The sequence below is a fragment of the Anas acuta genome, chromosome 27 (assembly GCF_963932015.1).
Source record: "Anas acuta chromosome 27, bAnaAcu1.1, whole genome shotgun sequence".
NCBI classification, from domain to species: Eukaryota; Metazoa; Chordata; class Aves; order Anseriformes; family Anatidae; genus Anas; species Anas acuta.
Window position 1 is genome coordinate 4,317,977 of NC_089005.1, and position 21,899 is coordinate 4,339,875.

Sequence of the window (21,899 nt, forward strand, 5' to 3'; positions counted from 1 at the left end):
TGCGCCCACCCCCCCGGGCATGCCCCCACCCGCTGTCCCCATCCCCTTGTCCCCTTGTCCCCAGGCGATGTCCCACGCTGCAGGCCACCACCAGGCCTTCACTCGTAGGGGCACCGACCTTGGCACCCTGCGCCCCCCGGTCGGGAGGTGACCCCCCCATTCCAGCTGGTTGCGCGCCACCAGCAGCTGGAGGGCACCGGGGTGACACCGGCACTGGGGTGACACCGGCGCTGCGGGGACAACGCGGCTCTGGCAGCGGGGCTGGTGGCATGCGCCCCATCCCCACGCTCTTCCCCCTTGTCCCCAAGGAGCAAGCCCCCCCGCACCGCGCCGCCCCTCGGGACGGAGGTGGGTGAAGCCCCCCCCGTGCCCCCCTCGGGGGTGGCAGTGTCCCCAAGTGTCCCTGTCCCCCGCTGTCCCCGCAGCTCTCGGTGCTGTCCCGGCCCCCCCGCAGTGCCTGCTGCCCCACGGGCTGCCCGCTGAGCACGAGAACCCCGAGCAGGAGGTGGGGGCACCCCTGGGGGCCAACGGGGTGAGGGTGACATGGGGGGGGGGGGGTTTGGGGACACCCCCGAGGTGCCACCACCTGCCTGCACCCCGCCGGCCTGCCACATGAGCCACAGCCTCACCACCTCGCCAACGCCGTGGTGGGCAGCGGGTGAGAGGCAGCCCCGAGGGGGGGGCATTGGGGATCCCGGGGGTCCCCTCGGTGTCCCCTCAGTGTCCCCTCGGTGTCCCCTCGGTGTCCCTGACCCCCCCCCCGTCGTGTGTCCCTGCAGGACCACCTGGAGGGTCTGTGCCCGCAGCCGGACCGCCATTTGGGGAGGGGGCTGCACAAGGGTTTGGGGCTCTACATCAAGTGGCAGGGGCTGCTGGCATAGGGGGGGGGCGCCGGGACCCCCCCGGGGTGCTCGGGGTGAGGGCGCAGCCCCCCGGAGTGCCCCCCCCCCAATAAACTCCCCCCCGCCCCAACGAGCTTCTGGTGCCGCCTCCGTCCTGCGCGGGATGGGGAGCCCCGGGGGGGGGCCTGGGGATTGGGGGGGGTCTTGGGGAGATTGAGGGGGGGTGGGGGGAGGTCCGTGGGGGGGGGCTGGGGGGTTTGCGGAGGGTCTGAGGGGGGTTTGGGGGTGGGGGGGTCCCCCCGGGGGTGTCCCCAGGGCGGCGCCGCGCTAACGGGGGGTGCGCGGGGAGGGTCGCGGGGGGGGGGTCCCGGGGTTCCTCCCGGTGCCGGTGCCCCTCGGACCGACCCCCCCCCCCCCCGGAGCCCCCTCCCCTCGAGCCGTGACGTCAGGGGGGGCGGGGCCGAGCGGAGCCGCGCGGCGCGCTCCCGCCGCCGCCGCCCCGAGCCTTCGCCGCCGCCGCCTCCTCCTCCTCCTCCTCCTCCCCCCGCCGCCGCCGCGCCCCCCCCCCCGGGGGCCGCCCGCCCCCGCCGCGCCCCGAGGTGAGTCCCCCCCCCCCCTCCGCCCCCTCGTCTCCTCCTCCGCCCCCCCCCGCCGCCCCCGGTTGCCCCCGCCCCGCCCCGGTATTGTTGTGGCGGAGCCGCGGGGGCGGGGGGAGGAGGGGGGAGGCGCTTTGTTCCCCCCCCAAGCCCCCTTTTCTCCCCCCCCCGGTGCTGTCGGTACCCCCCCCCCCCGCGGACGGTAGCGCGCCCCCCGCCCCGATCCCTCCGTGCGCCCCCCCCCCGGTACCGGCAGCCCCGGCCCCGCTGTTGGCGGTGGGGCCCCCCCGAGGGGTGTGGGTGGGGGGGGGGCGGGGGGCTCGGCCCCACGGGGGGGGACCCCCGGGATGGCACCGCTGGGACCCCCTGGTGGTGTCCTGTGCCTGCAGCGGGGGGACGGGGACACCGGGACCGCGGCACCCCGACAGTGCCCGCGGCACCCTAATTGTGCCTCTGGCACCCCAATTGCACCCCTGGCACCCCAATTGTGTCCAGGGCACCCCAATTGTGCCCCTGGCACCCCAATTGTGTCCCTGGCACCCTAATTGTGCCCATGGCACCCCAACCATGCCTGCAGCACCCCGCTTGTGCCGTGATCCTGCAGCTGTAGCTGTGGCACCCCAATTATGCCCATGGCACCCCAACCATGCCCATGGCACCCCAATTGTGTCCGCGGCACCCCGCCCCTGCTCTTGGCCCTGGGGCTGCGCCTGTTGCACCCCGACCGTGCCCCTGACACCCCAATTGTGCCCACGGCAGCCTGGTTGTGCCCAAGGCACCCAGACCCCACTCTTGGCCATGGGGCTGTGCCCATGGCACCCCGATTGTGCCCGTGACACCCCGACCATGCCCACAGCACCCTGACTGTGCCCATGGCACCCCGATTGTGCCCGTGACACCCCGATTGTGCCCACGGCAGCCTGGTTGTGCCCATGGCACCCAGACCCTGCTCTTAGCCATGGGGCTGTGCCTGTGGCACCCAAACCATACCCATGGCACCCCGACCGTGCCCCTGACACCCCAATTGTGCCCATGGCACCCTGACTGTGCCCATGGCACCCCGATTGTGCCTGTGGCACCCCGACAGTGCCCGTGGCACCCTGGTTTTCCCCGTGGCACCATGACCCTGCTCTTAGCTCTGGGGCTGTGCCCCTGGCACCCCGACAATGTCCCTGGCACCCCGACGGTGCCCCTGGCACTCCAGTTTTGCCCGTGGCACCCAGACCCTGCTCTTGGCCCTGGGGCTGTGCCCGTGACACCTCAACCATGCCCACGGCACCCCGGTCCTGCCTGTGACACCCCAACGGTGCCCACGGCACCTTAATCGTGCCCCCGGCACCCCAAAAATGCCCATAACCCCCCCCCGTTTTGCCTGTGGCACCCTGCCACTGCTCTTGGTGGCACCCTGACCATACCCATAGCATCCCGACCATGCCCCTGGCACCCCAAAATGCCCATGCCCCCCCCCCCATGCCCGTGACCCCCCCACCCGTGCTCCTGACCCCCTGACCGTGCCCATACCGTGGGCACCCCCTCCTCCTACTTCCCCCCCCCCCCAGCTGCCACGGGCAGCCCGTCCGGGGCGTCCCCCGTTCCCACGCCCGTGGGGGGCCCCTTCCCGGCCCCCCACCCTCCCGGAAACCCTTCCCCAGCCCCCCCCCCGCTTCCTGCTTCCCCCGGCCGGGCAGAACAATTCCCGGCCGCCCGCTCGCTCGCCCGGCCGCATCCTGCCCCGCCGGGTGGGGGGCAGCGGGGGCACCCCTGGGGTACTGGGGCTGCTGCCGGGGAGGGGGGGGGGGCACGGGACGGGGGGGTGAGGCTGTCCCTGGAGGGGGGGGAGGAAGAGGAAGGGCCCATTTCCTCCTGCGTGGCCCCCCCCGGACCCGCCTGGATGCGTCAGGGCGGGAAGTGGCCGGAGGAGTGACCGCGGGGACGGAGAGGGTGGGGGGCACCGCGGGCTGCACCCCCCCATCAGGGTAGGGAGCGGCTTGGGGGGCACCCAAACACCAGCAGGGAGCGGGGAGGGGTCTCTGCCACCGGGACAGATTGAGCCCGGGGGGGCCGCACGCCCACGGGGGTCCCAAAGAGGCCCCCCCAGGACCCCGACCCCACGCCTCGTGTCCCCCCCACCCCGTCCCGCGTGGGGTGCCCCGGCCTCGTGACGCGCGGCCCTCAATGCCCGCCTTGTCCCCGCGCCGCCCGCGTGACGCCGCCACCGCCGGGGGTGACGCCCCGTAACCCTGACCAGGGCTGGGTGTCCCCCCCCCCAACCCGTTTCCCCTCCCCAAAAGCAGCCCACCCCCCCTGCCGGCACCATGGCCCCCCGCTCGCTGCTGGCCCTCGCCTCGCTGCTGGCACTCGTCCCCAGCGCCACCCCGGGGTCCTCGTGGAGCGCCGTGCCCCGAAAAACCGTCCCCTACGCGGGTGAGTACCATAACCCCCCCCAGAACGGGTCCCCGGGTCCCCGTCCCTTTGTCCTGTCCCCCGTTGTCACTCGTGCCAGCGCCCGAGGTGCCATCCCTTGGCCGTGCCAGCACCCCGTGTCCCCCATCTGTGCCGCGTGCTGTGTCCCTGTCCCCGTGCCATGCCAGCCCCGCTGTCCCCATCCCTTTGCTGTGCCCCGTGTTCTTGTCCCCGTGCTGTGCCAGCACCCGGGGACCCCCAGCCGTTTGCCGTGCCGGTGTCCTATGTCCCCGTCCCTTTGCCACGTCCCTTGTCCCCATCCTCGTGCTGTGCCAGCACCCCACGTCCCCTTTCCGTGCCCCGTTGCACCATCCCCGTGCCCTCTGTCCCCAATTCCTGTGCCATGCCAGTGCCCCATGTCCCCGTGCCCGTGCCCCCTGTCCCTGTCCTGTGCCAGCGTCCCCGTGCCGTGTCCCATGCCCGTGTCCCAGACCCCGTCCCTTTGTCACGCTGCTGTCCCCGTTCCTTGCCCCGTGTCCCTGCTCTGTCCCCAACACCCCTGTCCCCACACTGTGTCCCCGTGCCGTGCCCATGCCCCAGCCCCTGTCCCTTTGCCGTGCCACTGTCCCCATTCCACGCCCCGTGCTCATACCCGAGCCCCCCCTGTGCCCAAGTCCCCGTGCCCCAGACCCCCCCGTCCCTTTCCTGTGCCATTGTCCCTGTGCTGCCCCCACACCCTGTTCCTATACCCTGCCCCCTGTCCCCGTGCCGTGCCACTGTCCCTACACTGTGCCCCCCGTGCCGTGCCCAAGCACCCCGGCCCTGTTCTGTGCCCCCCATCGCTGTGGTGTGCCCAGGCCCCCCCCAGTGCCCCCATCCCTGTCCCTTGTCCCCGTCCCGGTGCCGTCCCCGCCCGGGGCCCTGCTGCCTGCCCTGTCAATGGGGCCTTTCTACGGGCTCGGCCTGGCCTGGGGGCGGGCAGGGGGGGCTCAGGGGGGGGGGCGCGGGGTCTCACCAAAGGCCGCTGTGTTCCCCGGCACCGCCAGCGCCTGCAGCGGTGACAAAGAGCCCTTTGTGCGCGGGGGGGCCGGGGGGCTTCCGGAGGGGGCCGCGGGTGCCCCGGGGTGCCAGCGGTGCCCACCCGCGGCCTGGGGGTGGGGACGGCCATGGGGATGGCGGTGGCCTTGCCCCGATGTCCCCACGACCCCCCCACCCCCCCAATTTGCTGTCCCGCAGAGCTGAAGGACGCGGCCAAGCGCTTCTCGCGGGGGGGGGTCTCGCACTACCTGACGCTGACGCTGGACGAGGCCGAGGCCCTGCTCTACGTGGGGGCCCGCGAGGCCGTCTTCGCCCTGGCCACCGGCACCGTGGAGCTGAAGGCGGCGGTGAGGCCCCCCCTGGAGCTTTGGGGGGGGGGATTTTTATTTTTTTTTTAAGGGGGGAGCAGCGGGGGGGAGCCCTCCTGCTAACCCCTTTTCTCCCCCCCCCCCCAGATCTCCTGGGAGGCCCCCGTGGAGAAGAAAGCCGAGTGCATCCAGAAGGGCAAAAACAACCAGGTTGGGGGGCGCGGAGGGGGCTGTGGGGGGGGTGTGGGGCACCCCCAGTTTGCGTGCCGCCCCCCCCCCTCATCAATTAACCGTGTGTTGCCCCCCCCCCAGACCGACTGCTTCAACTACGTGCGCTTCCTGCAGAGCTACAACAGCTCCCACCTCTACGCCTGCGGCACCTACGCCTTCCAGCCCAAGTGCACCTACATCGTGAGTGCGGCCCCCCCACCCCGAGGGACCCCCCCCCAAAAAACCCAGCCACGTCCAGTGCTGCTCCCCCTGCTGGGAGCCTCGGCCTGGGGCCTCTGTGTTAGGCTGCGGGTTCCAGGGCAGCCCCCTCTGGTGCTGGAGCTTCGTTTTGGGGAGGTCCCCGTGTCCAGGAGCATTGTTTGGGGGTGTCCTGGTATCAAGGAACATCGTTTGGGGGCGTCCCTGTGTCCAGAAACATTATTTGGGGGGGGTCCCTGTGTCCAGGAGGGTCTTCTGGGGGGTTGTCCCTGTCCCAAGGGATATCATTTGGGGATGTCCCCATGCCCAGGAGCATCATTTGAAGGTGCCCCCATGCTTGGGAGCATGATTTGGGGCGTCCCTGTGTCCACGAGGGTCTTTAGGGGGTTGTCCCTGTCCCAAGGGATATCATTTGGGGATGTCCTGTCCCCAGGAGCATCATTTGAGGCTGTCCCTGTCCCCAGGAGCATCAATCCAAGGCTGTCCCTGTCCCCAGGAGCACCATTGGGTGTCCCTGTCCCACGAAGGCCATCCAGGGGTGTCCCTGTCCCCAGGGGGGTCACCTGGGTTGTCCCCGTGCCCTGGGGCTGGTTGGGCGCGGGGGGGACGTGACGTGGGGAGGGGGTTTGACCCCCCCACTCCTGTGCCCCCAGGAGCTGTCCGGCTTCACCCTGGACCAAGTGGCTTTCGAGGATGGCAAGGGCAAGTGCCCGTACGACCCCACCAAGGGACACACCGGCCTCATCGTGGGTAGGTGGCACCGTGGGGCACCCCCTGCCCCCCCCTGCGGCCTCGGGGGGTGCCCACCCTGCCCCTAACCCCCCCCTAACCCCCCCCTTGCAGACGGCGAGCTGTACTCGGCCACCTTCAACAACTTTCTGGGCACGGAGCCCGTCATCCTCCGCAACCTGGGCCCGCACTACTCCATGAAGACGGAGTACCTCACCTCCTGGCTCAACGGTAACACCGGGCTCCCAGGGTGGGGGCACGGCCTCCCCCCCAGGCCTGCTGCTACCCGTCTCCTTTTACCCCGCAGAGCCCCACTTCGTGGCCTCGGCGTACGTGCAGGAGAGCGCAGCCAGCAGCACGGGGGACGACGACAAGGTTTATTTCTTCTTCAGCGAGCGGGCGGTGGAGTACGACTGCTACGCGGAGCAGGTGGTGGCCCGCGTGGCGAGGGTCTGCAAGGTACGGGGGGGGGGGGGGGGCGTCCCCCACCGCGGGGTGCTGTCCCGGCGGGGCTCGGTGCAGCTGGCAAAGGCGCCGGTGCTGCCCTGACGCCCGCTCGGTGCCCAGGGGGATGTCGGCGGTGCCCGCACGCTGCAGAAGAAGTGGACGACCTTCCTCAAGGCTCGCCTGGTGTGCTCGGCGCCCGAGCAGCAGCTCCACTTCAACCGCCTCCAGGCTGTCTTCACCCTGCCCGGGGCCGACTGGCAGGACACGACGTTTTTTGGGGTCTTCCAGGCCCGCTGGTGAGCGCAGGGGAAGCGGCCCCACAGCCCCCAGGGGGTTCCCCGTGGTCGGTGCCCCCCCAAACCTTCACTGTCCCTGCAGGGGGGACGTGGACGTCTCGGCTATCTGCCGGTACCACATCCTGGAGGTGAAGAAGGCGTTCGAGGGGCCCTACAAGGAGTACCGGGAGCAGGCGCAGAAGTGGGGCCGCTACTCGGACGAGGTGCCGAGCCCCCGTCCCGGGGCGGTGAGTGCTGGGGGGGGCGCACGGGGCCGTGGCAGAGGGGGGGAGCACGGGGGCCGGCTGTGTGCTGACGGCGCCGTCTGTCCCCAGTGCATCACCGACTGGCACCGCCAGAACGGCTTCGCCAGCTCCCTGGAGCTGCCCGACAACACCCTCAACTTCGCCAAGAAGCACCCGCTGATGGACGAGCCCATCCTGCCCCACCGCGGGCGCCCGCTGCTGCTCAAGAAGGACGCCAACTTCACCCAGCTGGTGGTGGACCGGGTGTCGGGGCTGGACGGCACCATCTACGAGGTGCTCTTCATCGGCACAGGTACCTTGCCGGGCGGCCGGGGGGGGACGCAGGGGAGGTGTGGGGACGCCCCTCACCTCCTGCCACGGCCCACAGGTGACGGCTGGGTGCACAAGGCGCTGAACCTGGGCGCTCACGTCCACCTGGTCGAGGAGCTGCAGGTTTTCGAGCCGGCGCAGCCCGTGGAGAGCCTGGTGCTGGCGGGTCGGAAGGTGAGCGGTGCCGCGGGGAGGGGCTGGGGGCCGCGGCGTCGCGCGGTGTCACCTCAGCGTCACCTCCCCGCCTGTCCCTGCCCTCGCAGAAGCTGCTCTTCGCCGGCTCACGCTTCCAGGTGGCCCAGCTGCCGCTGGCCGACTGCAGCCGCTACCAGTCCTGCACGGACTGCGTCCTCGCCCGGGACCCGTACTGCGCCTGGAGCCGCAACGCCAGCCTCTGCGTCCGCACTGAGGGCCTCAACGGGTAAGGGGGTGCCCGCGGGACTCCCCGTTGTGCTGCGGGACCCCCCCTCACCTCCGCCACCGTCTCCTCCCGCAGGTCCCAGCTGGTCCAGGACGTGCTGAGCTCCGACACCCGCGCCTGCACCCTGCCGCAGGTGGCCAAGCAAGGTGAGACCCTGCGCCGCGTGGAGCCGGGATGTTGGGGACATGTCATGGGGGTGGCAGGGCACGTGGCACGGGAGGGGACACCCCCGGTGCTGTGCGCCCCCCTCCTGACTCGCCCCTCTCCTCCCCCAGGGCCCATCATCCCCAAAAACGTGACGGTGGTGGCGGGCACCGACCTGGTGCTGACGTGCCGCCTGGGCTCCAACCTGGCGCAGGCGCTGTGGACCTTCGAGGGGCGAGCGCTGGCGGCCGAGCAGGCGCTGGTGCTGCACGACGCCCGCCTGCGGGCGCTGGTGGTGCCGGGGGCCGGGGCGCAGCACAGCGGCACGTACCGCTGCTACTCGGAGGAGCAGGGCGCCCGGCTGGGCAGCGAGGTGTACCGGGTGGCGGTGCTGGCCGGCCCGGGGGTGCCGCTGGAGACGCGGGCGCCGCTGGAGAGCCTGGGGCTGGTGTGGGTGGTGGCGGTGTGCCTGGGCGCCCTGTGCCTGGTGCTGGTGCTGGTGGTCTTCTCGCTCTGGCGGCGGCTGCGGGAGGAGCTGGGCAAAGGCGCCAAAGCCATCGAGAGCACCCTGGTGTACCCCATCGAGCTGCCCAAGGAGCCCCCCAGCCCGCGCTTCGTGCCCAGCGCCGCCTCCGACTCGGACGAGAAGCTCTGGGACCCGGCCAGCTACTACTACTCGGACGGCTCGCTCAAGATCGTGCCGGGCCACGCCGTCTGCCGCAACGGCGGCCCCCCCGGCGCCACCTCGCCGCCCAGCGCCATCCCCGGGCAGCCCCTGCACTCGCCCACCCGCATCCACCTGGGTCCCCTGCGCGGTTCCTCCTCCAACGGCTACATCCGCCTGGCGCTGGGTGCCGAGGAGCGGCCGCCCTGCGCCGACCTGGCCGAGGAGCTGCGGCGCAAACTGCAGCAGCGCCAGCCCCTGCCCGACTCCAACCCCGAGGAGTCGTCGGTCTGAGCCGCCACCGTGCAGCCGAACCTACCTCAGGGCCCGGCACCCGCCGCCAGGACGCCGGCGCCCGCCGCGGGGAACGCCGCCCCGCTGCCAGCACCCGCCTTGGGGCTGCAGCACGGGCAAGCGGCACCCGGCTCGGGACCGCGGCACGGGCACCGGCAGCCACCTGGGCACCGCGTCCTGCCTGCCTCGGGTGACACCGCTGGGGCTCGGCCGTCCCCGTGTCACCACCTCCACCGTCGGTACTGCGCCCTGGGCGCTGCGTCTGGCTTTGGGAACCGTGACCCGGGCACCGGGACAAGGCTTGGGGACCGGGATCCGTTTTGGGGACCGTGTCCTAGGCACCAGGACAAGGCTTGGGGACTGCGTCCCAGGCATTGGGACAGGGCTTGGGGACCGCGCCCCGCCTTGGGGACTGTGTCCTGTGCCCAGGGACAGGGCTTGGGGACGGTCACCCATTTTGGGGACCGTGTCCTAGGCACCGGGACAAGGCTTGGGGACCGTGTCCCGGGCTCTGGAGCCTGCTTGGGGCCCCGTGGCACAGCGGGGGCCACGTCCGGGGCCTTGGGACCAGTTTTGGGGACGGTGACCCGCCTTGGGGGCCGTGCCCCGTGTCCCCCCCCCCGCCGTGTCCCGCCGCGGGCCTTTTCGGCCGCCTCCACGAGGACTTTTCGGGTTTTTTTCCTTCCTGAGAACTTTTCTATCCGCCCCCTCCCGGGGGGGCCCGGCTGTAAATACCCCCCCCCCCCCGCCTGCTGCCCCCCCCCCTGCACGCCGCCCACCTGGGCCCCTTTTGTATAACCCCCCCCCCCTCCCCCAGTGTAATTTATTTGTTACCGAAATATATTTATTTGCTGTAAATACCCGAGTATTTTTATATTAATAATAAAAAGGAGGAAAAAAAAAAAAAAAAAGGAGAAAAAAGCGGGGCTGCGTCCGGTGCTGGGGGGGGGGTGTGGGCCCCCCCCCCATCCCCCCCCCGGGTGCTGAGCTCATGGAAAACGGCGGCGCTCGGGGCTATAAAAGGGCATCGCGGCGCCGTTCCCAGGCCGGGGGGGGCCCGGCCGCCCCCCGGGGCCTGCGGCTGCCCGGGGCTGGCCCCGAGCCCGGTGCCCCCCCCCCCGGTAGGGACCCGATTGGGGTGGGGGTGGTCCCCGGGGGGGGGTGGGGGGGCCCTGCCGGGAAGCAGGGAGAGGGCCGGAAGCCGCAGCCGGGTCCCGGCGGGGCCTGGGAGCTGGGCCCGGAGCCAGGCGGCGGCCCCGGGGCCGTGGGAAGCGGGGACGGGGCGGGGGCACCGGGGGGGGCACCGGGGGGGGGAGGGGAGGGGAGGGGGCGCCCCCTGCCGGAGGGGTGGGGGAGTGCGCATGCGCTGCGGCGCTCGGGGATCGGGCGAGGGGGTGCTCGGGTGAGTTCGGGAGCACTCGGGAGCCTTCGGGACCACTCGGGAGCCTTCGGGAGTGCTCGGGGTGCCGCTCGGCTCCCTTCGGCTCTGCCGGGCTCCCTTCGGAACCACTCGGGTGCCTTCGGAATCACTCAGGTGTCTTCGGGACCACTCGTGTCTCTTCGGAACCACTCGGGTGCCGCTCGGCTCCCTTCGGCTCTGCCGGGCTCCCTTCGGAACCGCTCGGGTACCGTTCGGGCACCTTCGGAATCACTCGGCTCCCTTCGGCCCTGCTCGTCTCTCACTCGGGCCCCTTTCGTCTCCACTTGGCTCCGTTCGGCCGCGCTCGGCTCCTTTCGCCCCCCCCCGCCCCGGCCGATGGCTGCGGGCCGCCGCCGCTCCCCCCCGGGGCCGTGCTGCCCCCCGCGGGCGGCGGTGCCGGGCGTGAGGCAGAGCCTGGCCGAGATGGACTTCGAGCGGGGTCCGCGGCCGGGCCGGGCCTGGGGGGGGCGAGGCGGGGTGTGAGGGGGGGGCTGGGGGGGGCGGGGGGGGCCGGGTCCCGGTTCCCGGTGCCGGTTCCCGGTGCCCCCGGTCTGAGCCCGGCCGCTGCCCGCAGGGATCTGGGCGGCGGCGCGGGACGGGGACGAGGCGCGGGTGCTGCAGCTGCTGGAGCGGCGGGGGGAGCCCAGCGAGACCGACACGGCCGGGTACACCGCGCTGGTACGGGGGGCAACGGGCACCGGGGGGGCACCGGGGGGGCACCGGGGGGCTGGGGGGAGGGAGAACCGGGAGAGCACCGGGGAATGGGGGAGGGAACCGGGGGGGAACCGGGTACCGGGGGGAGTGAGAACCGGCGGAGCACCGGGGACCGGGGGGGGGACACCGGAGGGCACCGGGGACCGGGGGAGGAACTGGGGGAGCACCGGGTACTGGGGGGGAGAACCGGCTACCGGGGGGCACCAAATACCGGGGGGGGTGGGGAGAAACCGGGGGGACAACAGGTACCTGGAGGAGAACCGGGTACCGGGCGGGGGGGGGAACCGGGTGGGCACTGAGCACTGGGGGGCGGAACCGGGGGCACACCGGGTACGGGGCAGGAGCTGGGGGGGCGCTGGGTACCGGGAGGGGAACGGGGAGGGCACCGGGTACAGGGGGGGAGGAACCGGGGGGGGAACCGAGTACCGGGGGAGGAACCGGGGGGGCACTGGGTGTGAGGTGGGGGAGGCCACCAGGGGGCACCGGGCACCGGAGGGGGGACACCAGGAGGGCACCGGGTACCGAGGGGGGCAGAACTGGGGAGGGGGCACCGGGTGGGCACCGGCTACCGGGGGGGGGGAGAAGCCGCTCAGCCTCCCCGTTGCCCCCCCCAGCACTACGCCAGCCGTAACGGGCACCTGGGGGTGTGCCGCCTGCTGCTGCAGTGCGGTGCCCGCTGCAACGCCCGCACGCCCGGCGGTGCCACCGCCCTGCACCGCGCCTGCTACTGCGGCCACCTGCCCGTGGTCCGGCTCCTGCTGGAGCACGGCGCCGACCCCGCCGCCGCCGACGGGGACGGCCGCACCGGGCTGCACAAGGTGGGTGGCGGGGACGGGACCCCCGCCCGCGGTGCCACCCGCGGTGATGCCCGCGGTGACGCCGGTGTCACCCGCAGGCGGCCGAGTGTGGCCACCGGGACGTCTGCGCCCTGCTCCTGCAGCTCGACCCCGCGCTGGCGGCCGCCCGCGACGCCCGGGGACGACGGCCCTGCGACACGGCGGACCCTGCGCTCCGGGACCTGCTGGATGGCTGAGGGGGGAGCGGTGAGGCCGGTGTGGATTTGGGGTGGGGGGGGACCTGCAGGGCTCTGTCCCCGCTGGAAAAAAAGAACAAAACCAGGTCCCGGCACCAAAACCCGGCTCTGCCTCTCTGTCCCCTGCGCATGGTGCGGACGTGGTGGTGGCAGCGCACGGAGAGCGTCGGGGCCGAGGTGTGAGGGCAGGGGGACGGCGCTGTCCCCACATGGGAGCAGCGAGGCCGGGGCTGCTCCTCGGGGACCTGGGAGGGGACGCGGCCCCGTCCCAATCCACCCCCCGGGGACCTGCAGGGCGCTATGGAACGGGCAGGGGGGGGCACCTCCTTTTGTCCTCCTTTGGGACAGGCGCGTGCCCTTGTCGCTGCCCCTCCGGCGACCTTTTATCGCCTCCAAAACCAAAACACTGGGACAAAAAAAAAAACAACAAAACAGCTTCTGTGTCCCCCTCCCAGCCCAGCTGGCTTTGGGACGGATCCGGCCGCGGGTGCCCACCCGATGTAGTCAGGGCGCTCCGAGGAGCTGCAGGTCCTGCGGTTGCAGCTCGGGGTGGAGGGAGAGCCAGGACTCGCCAAAAGGCAGCTTCGCACCCCAAAAAAAAGCTGCCCCCAGGTGCTGCCCTGCAGCTTGGGGCAGGCAGAGGGGACAGCCTGCGGGTGGGTGACAAGGGACAGCCCCAGGAGCATCCCGGCAGGCAGAGGGGGCGCCGGGCAGGGTGCTGAGGGGGGACGGGTGGGGGTGATCGGCCACCCGGTGCCCGCAGCTGGAAAGAGACCGGCTGCGTCCTCCGGACACCCCCCCGCAGGTATTTACACACCTCGGGGGGGTCTCAGGGGCTCAGCACCCCTCCAACGCCCCCAGGATCCCGGTGGGGCTCCCCGAGCACCGAGGGCGAAGCGAGCGGGCAGCTCTCAGCCTCCATCCCCCCCCCAAAGCAGGCAAGAGGCCGACGATACAGATATAGAGATTTTTTTATTACCCGATCGGCAAAAAAATAAAATAAAATTCCAGAGTCGGTTCCACAACCTGGGGGGGAGGCTGCAACAGCGGCACCGGCCCCTGCGGGGCCTCCGGGCCCGGCCTCCCCCTCCCCAAAATATACAAATCAAACCCGATGCGAAAAATAAATACAGATTCTCGGGGGGGGAAAGGGTTGCATAGAGGAAGATTTAATAAAAAAGTTTTTTTTTTTTTTATTTCCATCATGATTTAATATTATTATTATTATTATTATTTCTAGCATCTCCCCGCAGAAGAACCTAGGACCTGATAGTCGCGACACGATTAACAAAAATAATTAACCTTCTCCCAATAACTTACAGCGGTCACCCAGGGGACTTGTGCTTTTTGGGGGGGGTGGGGAGGGAGCCCCGGCAGCGACGGGGGGGTCCCGGCTGGCGATTTCGGAGAAACTCCTTGGGAGGAGGCGGAGGGGAGCCCCCCGCCCGTACTTTGGTCACTAGCTGTGTGCCGGATCCTGCCCCCCCGAGCCCCCCGCCCCGGGGCCGCGGCACTCCCTGAGTCACCCCCCGCCCTGTTCCGCCTCCGTTTTATTGATGTTTTATTTTTTTGGGGGGGGTCTCCCGGCTGTCCTCAGCGCCCTCGAAGGAGGAGGCCCGAAAACACCCCCGGGGAGGCCATGGGGGGGGCCCGGCCCGCGGGACCTGAAGCTCCCTGAGCTGCACGCGAACAAACGTCCGCCCGGCCGCGGGGCCTCCGGCCTCCACCGCGCTGAAACCACGGAATCAGTCTCCAAAAAGCAGCAGCAGCAAAACCGGGCTCCCTTTCGGACCGCGCCGCGGGTGCCTGCGGCGAACGCCGGGCGCGTCCGTTCCCTGGGCGGCCGGCGCGGCCCCGTACCCGCTCCGTGGCCACCGGAGCGTTTCTGAGCGGGGCAGGGTCCCCCCCGCAGGGCGGCTGCGGGGGTCCCGACGCGTCCCTGGCCCGCGGCCGGGGTCAGATGGAGTTCTCCATGGGGCTGTGGTTGCTCCGGCGGCTCAGGCAGTTCCTCTCGTTCAGCAGGCTGGTGGTCTCGTCGGCAGGCTCCGGTTTCTCCGGCGGGTCGGGTTTGGGGGCGCTGCTGTCCGGGGACTGGGGACAACTGTCCATGCGGGAGGCGGTGAGGCCGTTCTGGTACTCCTGCCGCGTGATCTGCGGGGGGAATGGAAGAGGATTGGGGTGGAATTGGGGTGGAGGATTGGGCCCCCCGGGAGGTCCCGGCCGCCCCCCGGCCCCGCGCAGCCTCACCTTGACGAACTGGAGGTCGGTGAGGGCGCGCACGCTGAAGTCGGCCACGTACGGGGCGCCGGCGTTGAGCTGGTTGTTGCTGCCGCCCACGGGGGACGAGACGGAGTCGGAGCGCTCGTGGTAGCTCAGGGAGGCCGAGCGGTTCAGGCTGCTGACGTGGGACGGGGAGCGGGTCTCTGCGGGGACGGGGGCACGGGGTCAGCACCGCGGCACAGGGCAGGGTCCCGGTGGGTGACCGCGGTGCCGAGCCCCCGGTGGTGCTGCCCCGAGTCCTGTCCCGTAGGGTTTGGGGACACGGAGCCAAGCACAGAGTGGTGGGACAGGCGTGTCCCCGAGTGCTTGGTCCCTGCCTGTCACCTCCAAAAGGTCCCCAACTGGAGCCTGGCCACAGCCTCCAGTTCCCCCCGCTCTGGGGACAGCCTCCTCCAGCACCTCCTCTTCCCAACAGCAGCTCTAAAACGGGCGGGGGGCTCTGCCCACGCTGTGGGGGATGCTTACCCGACACCGGAGGCGGGCTGATGGCCATCACCCCGTAGTAGGAGAAGGCTCCTGCCTCGAACTTCATGCACTCCTTGCCGGCCTCCACCTCCACCTTGCCCTGCAAGGGAGAGACGGGGTCAGGCTCCACACACCGCGTCCCGCGGCGCTGGGCTGGGTGGAAGGAGGCTCCCCAAAGCCCCCCCCGGGGGGTGACAGCTCCCCCCGGGGACCCCAGGCGTGGTCGGTGGCACCGCTCCGCTCCCAGGCGGCGAGGAGGAGCGGCGGTACCTGCAGGATGAGGATGAAGTAGTCGGCTGATTTGTTCTTGGTGTAGAGGAAATGGCGCGGGGACTTCTTGTTCTCCTCGTCAAACTTCAGCTCCTGGATGACGTCCGAGTACTTGAGCAGCCGCAGCAGGATCTTCTCCGAGATGAAGTTGGGCGTGAAGAGCGTCACCTCTGAGGGCGAGGAGGGACGGGGTCAGAGCTGCCGGGGCTCCCTGTCCTCGTCCCGTCCCCTCGGAGGGGGGTACTGGGGGAAGCAGGGGGACCCCAGGCCCCACTGACACCAGCACAGTGACAGGACCCTCCTGCAGGGACAGGGCCCTGCCAAGTGTCAGTGCTGCCACCCCTGAGCCCCTTCCCTTTTCGTTTTGGGGGACAGGGTGGGAGGATAGCGGGGTCTCGTAGTCACAGCCCCCTCCCTCAATGTGTCCTGCCAAATCCCCGGCTCCTGCTTCAACGCAGCGACCGCCGTGCCCCCGTTTCCCCACCTCTGGGATCCTCCAGGCAGGACAAGGCCACTGGAGAGTGGCATCCCCCAAAAACTCACCCGTGGAGAGGAAGCGGTGAGCGGCCAGCAGCAGCTGCGGGGACACCTTCACCTTCAGCTCGTTGACGGGGTCCTTGAAGGCCGAGAAGTCCCTCTTGTTCTTCTGGTTGCCCACCCGCTTCTTGCTGCGGTTGTCGGCTGCGGGGAGCGCGGCGTTAGCGGGGGCGGGCGGCACCCGGGGGACCCCGGCACGCGACGGGGACGCGGGGCCGAGCCCCGGACCTACTGTAGGTGTCGGATTCGTCCAGGATCTCCGACTTGATGATCTCCTCGATGACGTCCTCCAGCGTCACCAGCCCCAGCACCTCGTAGAAGGGGTCTCCCTCGCCCTCGTTGTTCACCTTCTGCACGATGGCCAGGTGGGATTTCCCTGCGGGCACACGGACGGACGCTCGACACGCGCCGGGCACCCCGATCCCACTGCCCTGGGGGGTCCCGGGCAGCACAGGGGGGGACAGGACCCTGCCACCAGGCCCAGCCCATCCCTCTGCAGCACTTGACCCTGGGCAGGGAACAATAAGGATGTACAAATGGAAACGAGCCCCTGGGCTGGGCGCTCCTTCCTAATTTAATGACAGTAATTAAGGCCGTAACAGCGGCGCCTGCTGGGCTCGGGACGGGACATCTCGGGGCGTGGGCTCGGCCGGGGGGTCACAGGAGAGGGGAGGGGTCCTGGAGGCACCGTCCCACGTCACCGGGGCCTGGGGACATCGGCACAGCTCCGTGCCAGCACCACGGGGCAACCAACGCAGCCACAGCCACGTTCCCACCAGTGGCCACCACCTCCCTGGGCCTCCTTGGCCACGCTGACCTGGGCTGACCCAGCCTGGAGGGAACGTTCTGGACACCTGGTGCTGCACGGAGCCAAAATACCCAGGGGGAGAGAGCCCAGGGCAGGGAAACGCTGCCTGCAGGGGCCAGGTCCCCAGGAACCCTCCCCAGCCCTGACCCGGTGACTCCTCTGGCTCCCCGAGCGCAGGTTGCCTGGCTCAGGGTAAATCCAGCGCTGCCGTCCCCTCGCCACGAGGCTCCGTTTCTCTTGCTTCAGCCAAAACCTCGCCAACAAAGCTCGCTGCCGGCCACCGCCTTCGGGAATTCCCTGCCCTGGGCACGAGGCTCGGCCCCGAAATCCCCACGCTGGCAGCCGGCCGCGCTCCGCACCCTGCGAGCCACCAGGGCAGGCGCTGCCCGCCCGGCGCTGCCCTCCCCGGGGCTCTCTGCTCTTTAATCTCAGCGCGGGGCGGCTGCGGGCGGCTCATCGCCACGCTCCCACCCAGGAAAAGGCTAATTTTAGAGACGGGCACCGCGCGGCTCCCCGGTTCCTCCTCCTTCAGCCAAACACCCATGGCTCGGGCGGCCCCGCTGCGACGAGGCGGCGAAAACGGCACCGAGGGGAGCCCGTGCCCACGGTCACCGTTTGGCCGTGCCAACCCCGGCCTTGGCCGCACCGCCAGCCCGAGGGAGCGGCGAAAGGACGGCGGCACCGGCGGGGCCCAGCCCCGATGAGTCAGGCCGCGGTTCCTCCCCGCGGGCCAAGCGAAGACGAGAGCAAAGGGCGTGACGGCGGCGTGCCCGCGGTGGGGACGGGCCCCGCTGCTCACTCCAGGGCTCCCCGGTGCCACCACGGTCCCCAGGTCGATGGGGACGGGCCGATTCCCAAGGCCTCCGCTCGCTGGCTGTGTAACCCAGTGAGAAGAAGTCCCACTTTTCTGCTTCCAGGATGTGCAAGAAGCAGCCGCGGGGTTTTGGGGTGTTTGTGGTGCCCATGGTGGGAAGCCAGCAGGGGACAGACAGCCCCTGCCCCGCTCCAGGCAAAGCCCTGGTGCTCCCCGGTGTTGTGAAGGGTGAAATGTCCTGTCCCCACTCCAAGATTTGCACTGGGCTGGCACCAAAGCTGCTTCAGGAGCTGTCACCCCGGTACCAGCCTTGGGGATGTGTCCGTGGCACCAGGGAGTGCCCCAAGTGCCCCGCAGCGAGGACGAGCAGGAGCACAGCGGGTCCATTTCCTCTCCTTATCCTTCCGCTCAAAACAGGTCGAAATCTGTTTTGGGGCTGTCGGTGGGGCGGCATCCCCAGGGAACGGGAATTTTGGGGTGACCCCAGAGAGGGCCCCCCAAATCCTCCCGCTCCTGAGCCAGCTATGAAAAGCAACATCATGGCAGGACGTCGGCGGCTTTGGAATCAGAGCGGGCGCGTTTTAAATCCTTTAATAAGGATTCGTCAGAGGGAAAGCCGGCGCCAGCAGCAGCCGTAAGCCCAGCTCCAGCAGCACGGCTGCAGAATCTGACCCCGCTCCCCTTCTGCTGGATTTTGGAAACGGGGCCGGGGGTGGGAATCCTGGCCCGGTGCGAGATGAACTGAGGGAAAAGCACCGGCCGAGAAGGCTCGTGGTCATCGGGGACAAGAAGCAGAGGCTGGGAGGTGATGAGATCCCGTCGTGGTCGCAACCACAAGTGACACCGAGCCGCAGCGTGGTCCCCGTGACAATGTTTTGGGGTGTGCCACAAGGACAGGGCCAAGCGCCCCCGGTGCGAGCGGAACGGGAGCTGGAGGAGCGGCGGGGTCACGGCAGTGTCACCCCACAGAGCTCCTCATCCCTGGCAGTGGGGTCCCTGCCCGGTCGGGCGTCCCCTTGTCCCCTCACCAAGGGACACGGCGCCGAGCTGCTGCCAGCCCCTCCTGCCGCCGGGTTGCGCTCGGTTTTTGGGGCCAGCAGGAAGCTCGGGGCCGTCCCGCGCGGCAGGGCAGGGCCCTGAGAAGGGAGTGGAGCCGAGCAGGGAGCGGAGCAATTTTCCAGCAGCGTTTCAAGGGCCTCCGGGGCCGATAATTAAAAACGAGGCGCAAGTAAACACTCTCAGAGCGCTTCTAGAGGCGGGCGCCCAGCAGAGATTGCTCTGCCTCCGCCGCCCCGGCGCCGTTACGGAGCGATCCCCGGAGGCGTCGGGCACCGAGACGGGGCCGCTGCCCGTCCCCATGCCCCGGTGGGGGCTCCGCAGCCCCCTCGTCCCCTTAAAGCACCCAAAAAGCTCGCGGCCGCCGGGCAGCTCCGTCCCTGGAGAGCTGCCAGGGAGGCTCGGCCGCAGTTTTGCTTCCGGCATCGTGCAACCGGAGCTGGGCAGAAAGCAAGCGGCGGCCCCAGGACGCGTCCCCCCGGTGTGTTTGGCCCCCCCCAGCCCCGACCACTCACCCTTTTTGAACTCCTCCAGCATGGCGTCCAGCTTGGTGTCGTGGAAGACGACGTGGACGGGGTGGTTGTAGAACTTGGTGATGGTCTTGAGGGGCGTGCAGTCGTCGGGGTCGACGAAGGCCAGGTCCTTGATGTAGAGGATGTCCATGATGTTGGAGCGCTCGTCCTCGTAGACGGGGATGCGCGTGTAGCCGCTCTCCATGATCTCCGACATGGTGTTGAAGTCCAGGATGGCGTCGCTGTTGATCATGAAGCAGTTCTGCAGCGGGGTCATCACGTCCTCCACCGTCTTGGTGCGCAGCTCCAGGGCGCCCTGGATCATGTTGAGCTCCTCCCGCACCAGGTCGTTGTAGGGCTCCGTCACCTTCAGCATCTCCACCAGCTTCTCCCGGTTGTAGACGGTGCCGATCTCCTGGCCCAGGATGCAGTCCAGGAGCTTGCTGATGGGGTAGGAGAGCGGGAAGGTCACCAGCATGAAGAACTTGGTGACCACGATGGTGTTGGCGCCCACGGCCAGCCCGTGGCGGGAGCACAGCGCCTGGGGCACGATCTCCCCGAAGATGACGATGCCGATGGTGGAGGCCACCACGGCGCCGATGCCGGAGCCGATGAGGTCGTCGAGCAGGATGGTGAGCGTGGTGTTGACCAGCACGTTGCCCAGCAGCAGGGAGCACAGCAGGTAGTTCCCCTTGCGGCGGATGGGCTCGATCTTGCGCGCGTAGCGCTTCTCCTTCTCCGTGCCGCAGTTCTGCACGATGCGCAGCTCCATGGGGTCCAGCGCCATCAGCCCCAGGTTGAGCCCGCTGAACATCCCCGACAGCACCAGCAGCCCCCCCAGCAGCGTCACCTGCAGCCAGAGCGGCAGCAGCGACTTCTTCTCCTCCAGCACCACCAGCTGCCCGTCGGGCCCCCGGTGCGGCAGCCAGGGCTGCCCGGGCCCCCTCTGGCTGCACAGCACGTAGGTCTTGGCCCTCTCGTCCTTGCGCAGCGGCTGCACCTGCACTCGGAGCAGCGCCGAGGTGCTGCGGGGCTCGGCGGGGCCGGGCCGCACCACCAGGTCCTGGGAGCGCTCGGGGCAGCTCCCGTTGGCGGCGGCGGCGGCGGCTTCGGCCGAGGCGTTGGCGGCGGGGCGCAGCTCGGCGAAGGCCACCCGCTCGCCGGTGCGCGGGCCCAGCCCCAGCCCGTAGAGGCGCAGCAGGAGCTCGCTGCCCTCCGTCACCCGGATCGGGCCCTGCGCCGCCGCCGCCGCCGCCGGTTTGGAGCTCTCCTCCAGCCGCATGCCCAGGATCACGCTGTCCCCCGCCGCCAGCACCGGGGAGCCGCCGCCGCCGCCGGGCAGCGCCAGGAGGAGCAGCAGCGGCGGTAGCAGCGGTGGGGGGGACGCGGGGCCCCGGCCGCCGCCGCCTCCTCCGCCCGGTCCCGGCCCCGCTGAGCTCCCCCCCCCCCCGCCGCCGCCTCCTCCCCGCCGCCGCCCGCTGCCCGCCGCCATGTTGGGGTCTCGCGGCCGCCGCGCTCGCTGTGACGTCACGCGGCGGAGCCACGCCCCCTCCGTGCCCGCCCGCCCGGGAGGGGGAGGCCCCGCCCCGCCCCGCAGCGCTGCCCCGCCCCCTCCGCGCGCAGAGCGGGAACGCCCAGAGAGGGGCTTAAAGGGGCAATGGCGGGTGGGGACCACAGGGAGGGTGGGGTGATGGGATGGGATGGGGTGGGGTGGGGTGGGGTGGGGTAGGGTAGGGTAGGGTAGGGCAGGATGGGGTAGGATAGAATTAAATGGGATGGGATAGGATGGGATAGGATGGGATAGGATGGGATAGGATGGGATGGGATAGGATAGGATAGGATAGGATAGGACGGGATAGGATAGGATAGGATAGGATAGGACGGGATAGGATAGGACGGGATAGGACAGGACGGGATAGGACAGGACAGAACGGGGTTAGGGGTGGGATGGGATGATAGGACAGGATAGGAGAGGGTGAGATAGGATGGGATGGGATCAGGTAGGACAGGATAGAGTAGGATAGAATAAGATGGGATGGGATAGGAGGGGATAGGGTAGGATGGGATGGGATTAGGATAGGATGATGGGATGGGATGGACAGGATAGGATAAGGAGGGATGGAATAGGGTAAAACGGGATAGAACAGAATTGGATGGGATTAGGATAGGATAGGGTGAGATAGTATGGGATGGGATGGGGTTAGGGGTGGGATGGGATGCGATGATAGGACAGGATAGGAGAGGGTGAGATAGAATGGGATGGGATAGGATGGGATGGGGTAGGACAGGATAGGGTAGGATAGAATAAGATGGGATGGGATAGGATAGGGTAGGATGGGATGGGATTAGGATAGGATGATGGGATGGACAGGACAGGATAAGGAGGGATGGGATAGGATAGGGTAAAACGGGATAGAACAGAATGGGATGGGATTAGGATAGGATAGGATAGGATAGGATAGGATAGGATAGGATAGGACAGCACAGGACAGGGTAGGATATGGGGGTATCTCTTATGTGGAGTGGGTCAGGGTGCAGAAGGAGAACGGATGGGGAGCAAAGGTGGGGAGATAAGGTGGGGCGCTGAGGGCATGGGGGTCTCTGAGGGCATAGGGGGTCCCTAAGGGGGCTCTGAGAGCATGGAAGGGGAGGGTATAAGGGCATGGGAGGGGGCTCTTAGGGCATGGGGGGATCTCTTGCGGGGTGTCTAAGGGCACTGGGGGGTCTAAGGGCACGGAGCGGGGACCTAAGGACAGCGGGGGTGGGGCACTAGGACCCAGGGCGGCCGCTGAGACCTGCGGGAAGCCGAGAGCTGGCGGGGGGCG

General features: G+C 69.7%; 3 protein-coding genes across 5 annotated transcripts; 2 read left to right on the top strand and 1 right to left on the bottom strand.

Moving 5' to 3' along the window:
- The first annotated feature begins 3,220 nt into the window (after positions 1-3,220).
- On the top strand, positions 3,221-9,927 carry SEMA4C (semaphorin 4C). 3 transcript variants are annotated; one of them, XM_068662395.1, is made up of 15 exons: positions 3,221-3,414; positions 3,730-3,862; positions 5,078-5,226; positions 5,335-5,397; positions 5,500-5,598; positions 6,270-6,366; positions 6,460-6,576; positions 6,653-6,804; positions 6,913-7,088; positions 7,171-7,315; positions 7,403-7,625; positions 7,701-7,816; positions 7,906-8,063; positions 8,139-8,209; positions 8,339-9,927. In XM_068662395.1, the coding sequence occupies exons 2-15, from the start codon at positions 3,754-3,756 to the stop codon at positions 9,163-9,165; spliced, it is 2,502 nt and encodes an 833-aa protein (XP_068518496.1). In that variant the 5' UTR covers positions 3,221-3,414; positions 3,730-3,753; the 3' UTR covers positions 9,166-9,927. The 3 variants fall into 3 exon arrangements, with proteins under 3 accessions (XP_068518496.1, XP_068518497.1, XP_068518493.1); XM_068662396.1 differs by having other exon boundaries at positions 3,733-3,862; XM_068662392.1 differs by having other exon boundaries at positions 3,221-3,862.
- A 938-nt stretch (positions 9,928-10,865) lies between these two features.
- Positions 10,866-13,540, top strand: ANKRD39 (ankyrin repeat domain 39). The gene is made up of 4 exons (XM_068662421.1): positions 10,866-11,024; positions 11,160-11,263; positions 11,914-12,117; positions 12,195-13,540. The coding sequence occupies exons 1-4, from the start codon at positions 10,922-10,924 to the stop codon at positions 12,330-12,332; spliced, it is 549 nt and encodes a 182-aa protein (XP_068518522.1). The 5' UTR covers positions 10,866-10,921; the 3' UTR covers positions 12,333-13,540.
- On the bottom strand, positions 13,286-20,609 carry CNNM4 (cyclin and CBS domain divalent metal cation transport mediator 4). The gene is made up of 7 exons (XM_068662397.1): positions 19,078-20,609; positions 16,117-16,260; positions 15,891-16,028; positions 15,348-15,517; positions 15,078-15,177; positions 14,580-14,755; positions 13,286-14,483 (listed from the first exon to the last, which is right to left on the bottom strand). Exons 1-7 carry the CDS (start codon positions 20,564-20,566, stop codon positions 14,289-14,291), a joined length of 2,412 nt encoding a protein of 803 aa, XP_068518498.1. The 5' UTR covers positions 20,567-20,609; the 3' UTR covers positions 13,286-14,288.
- Between the last annotated feature and the right edge of the window lie 1,290 nt (positions 20,610-21,899).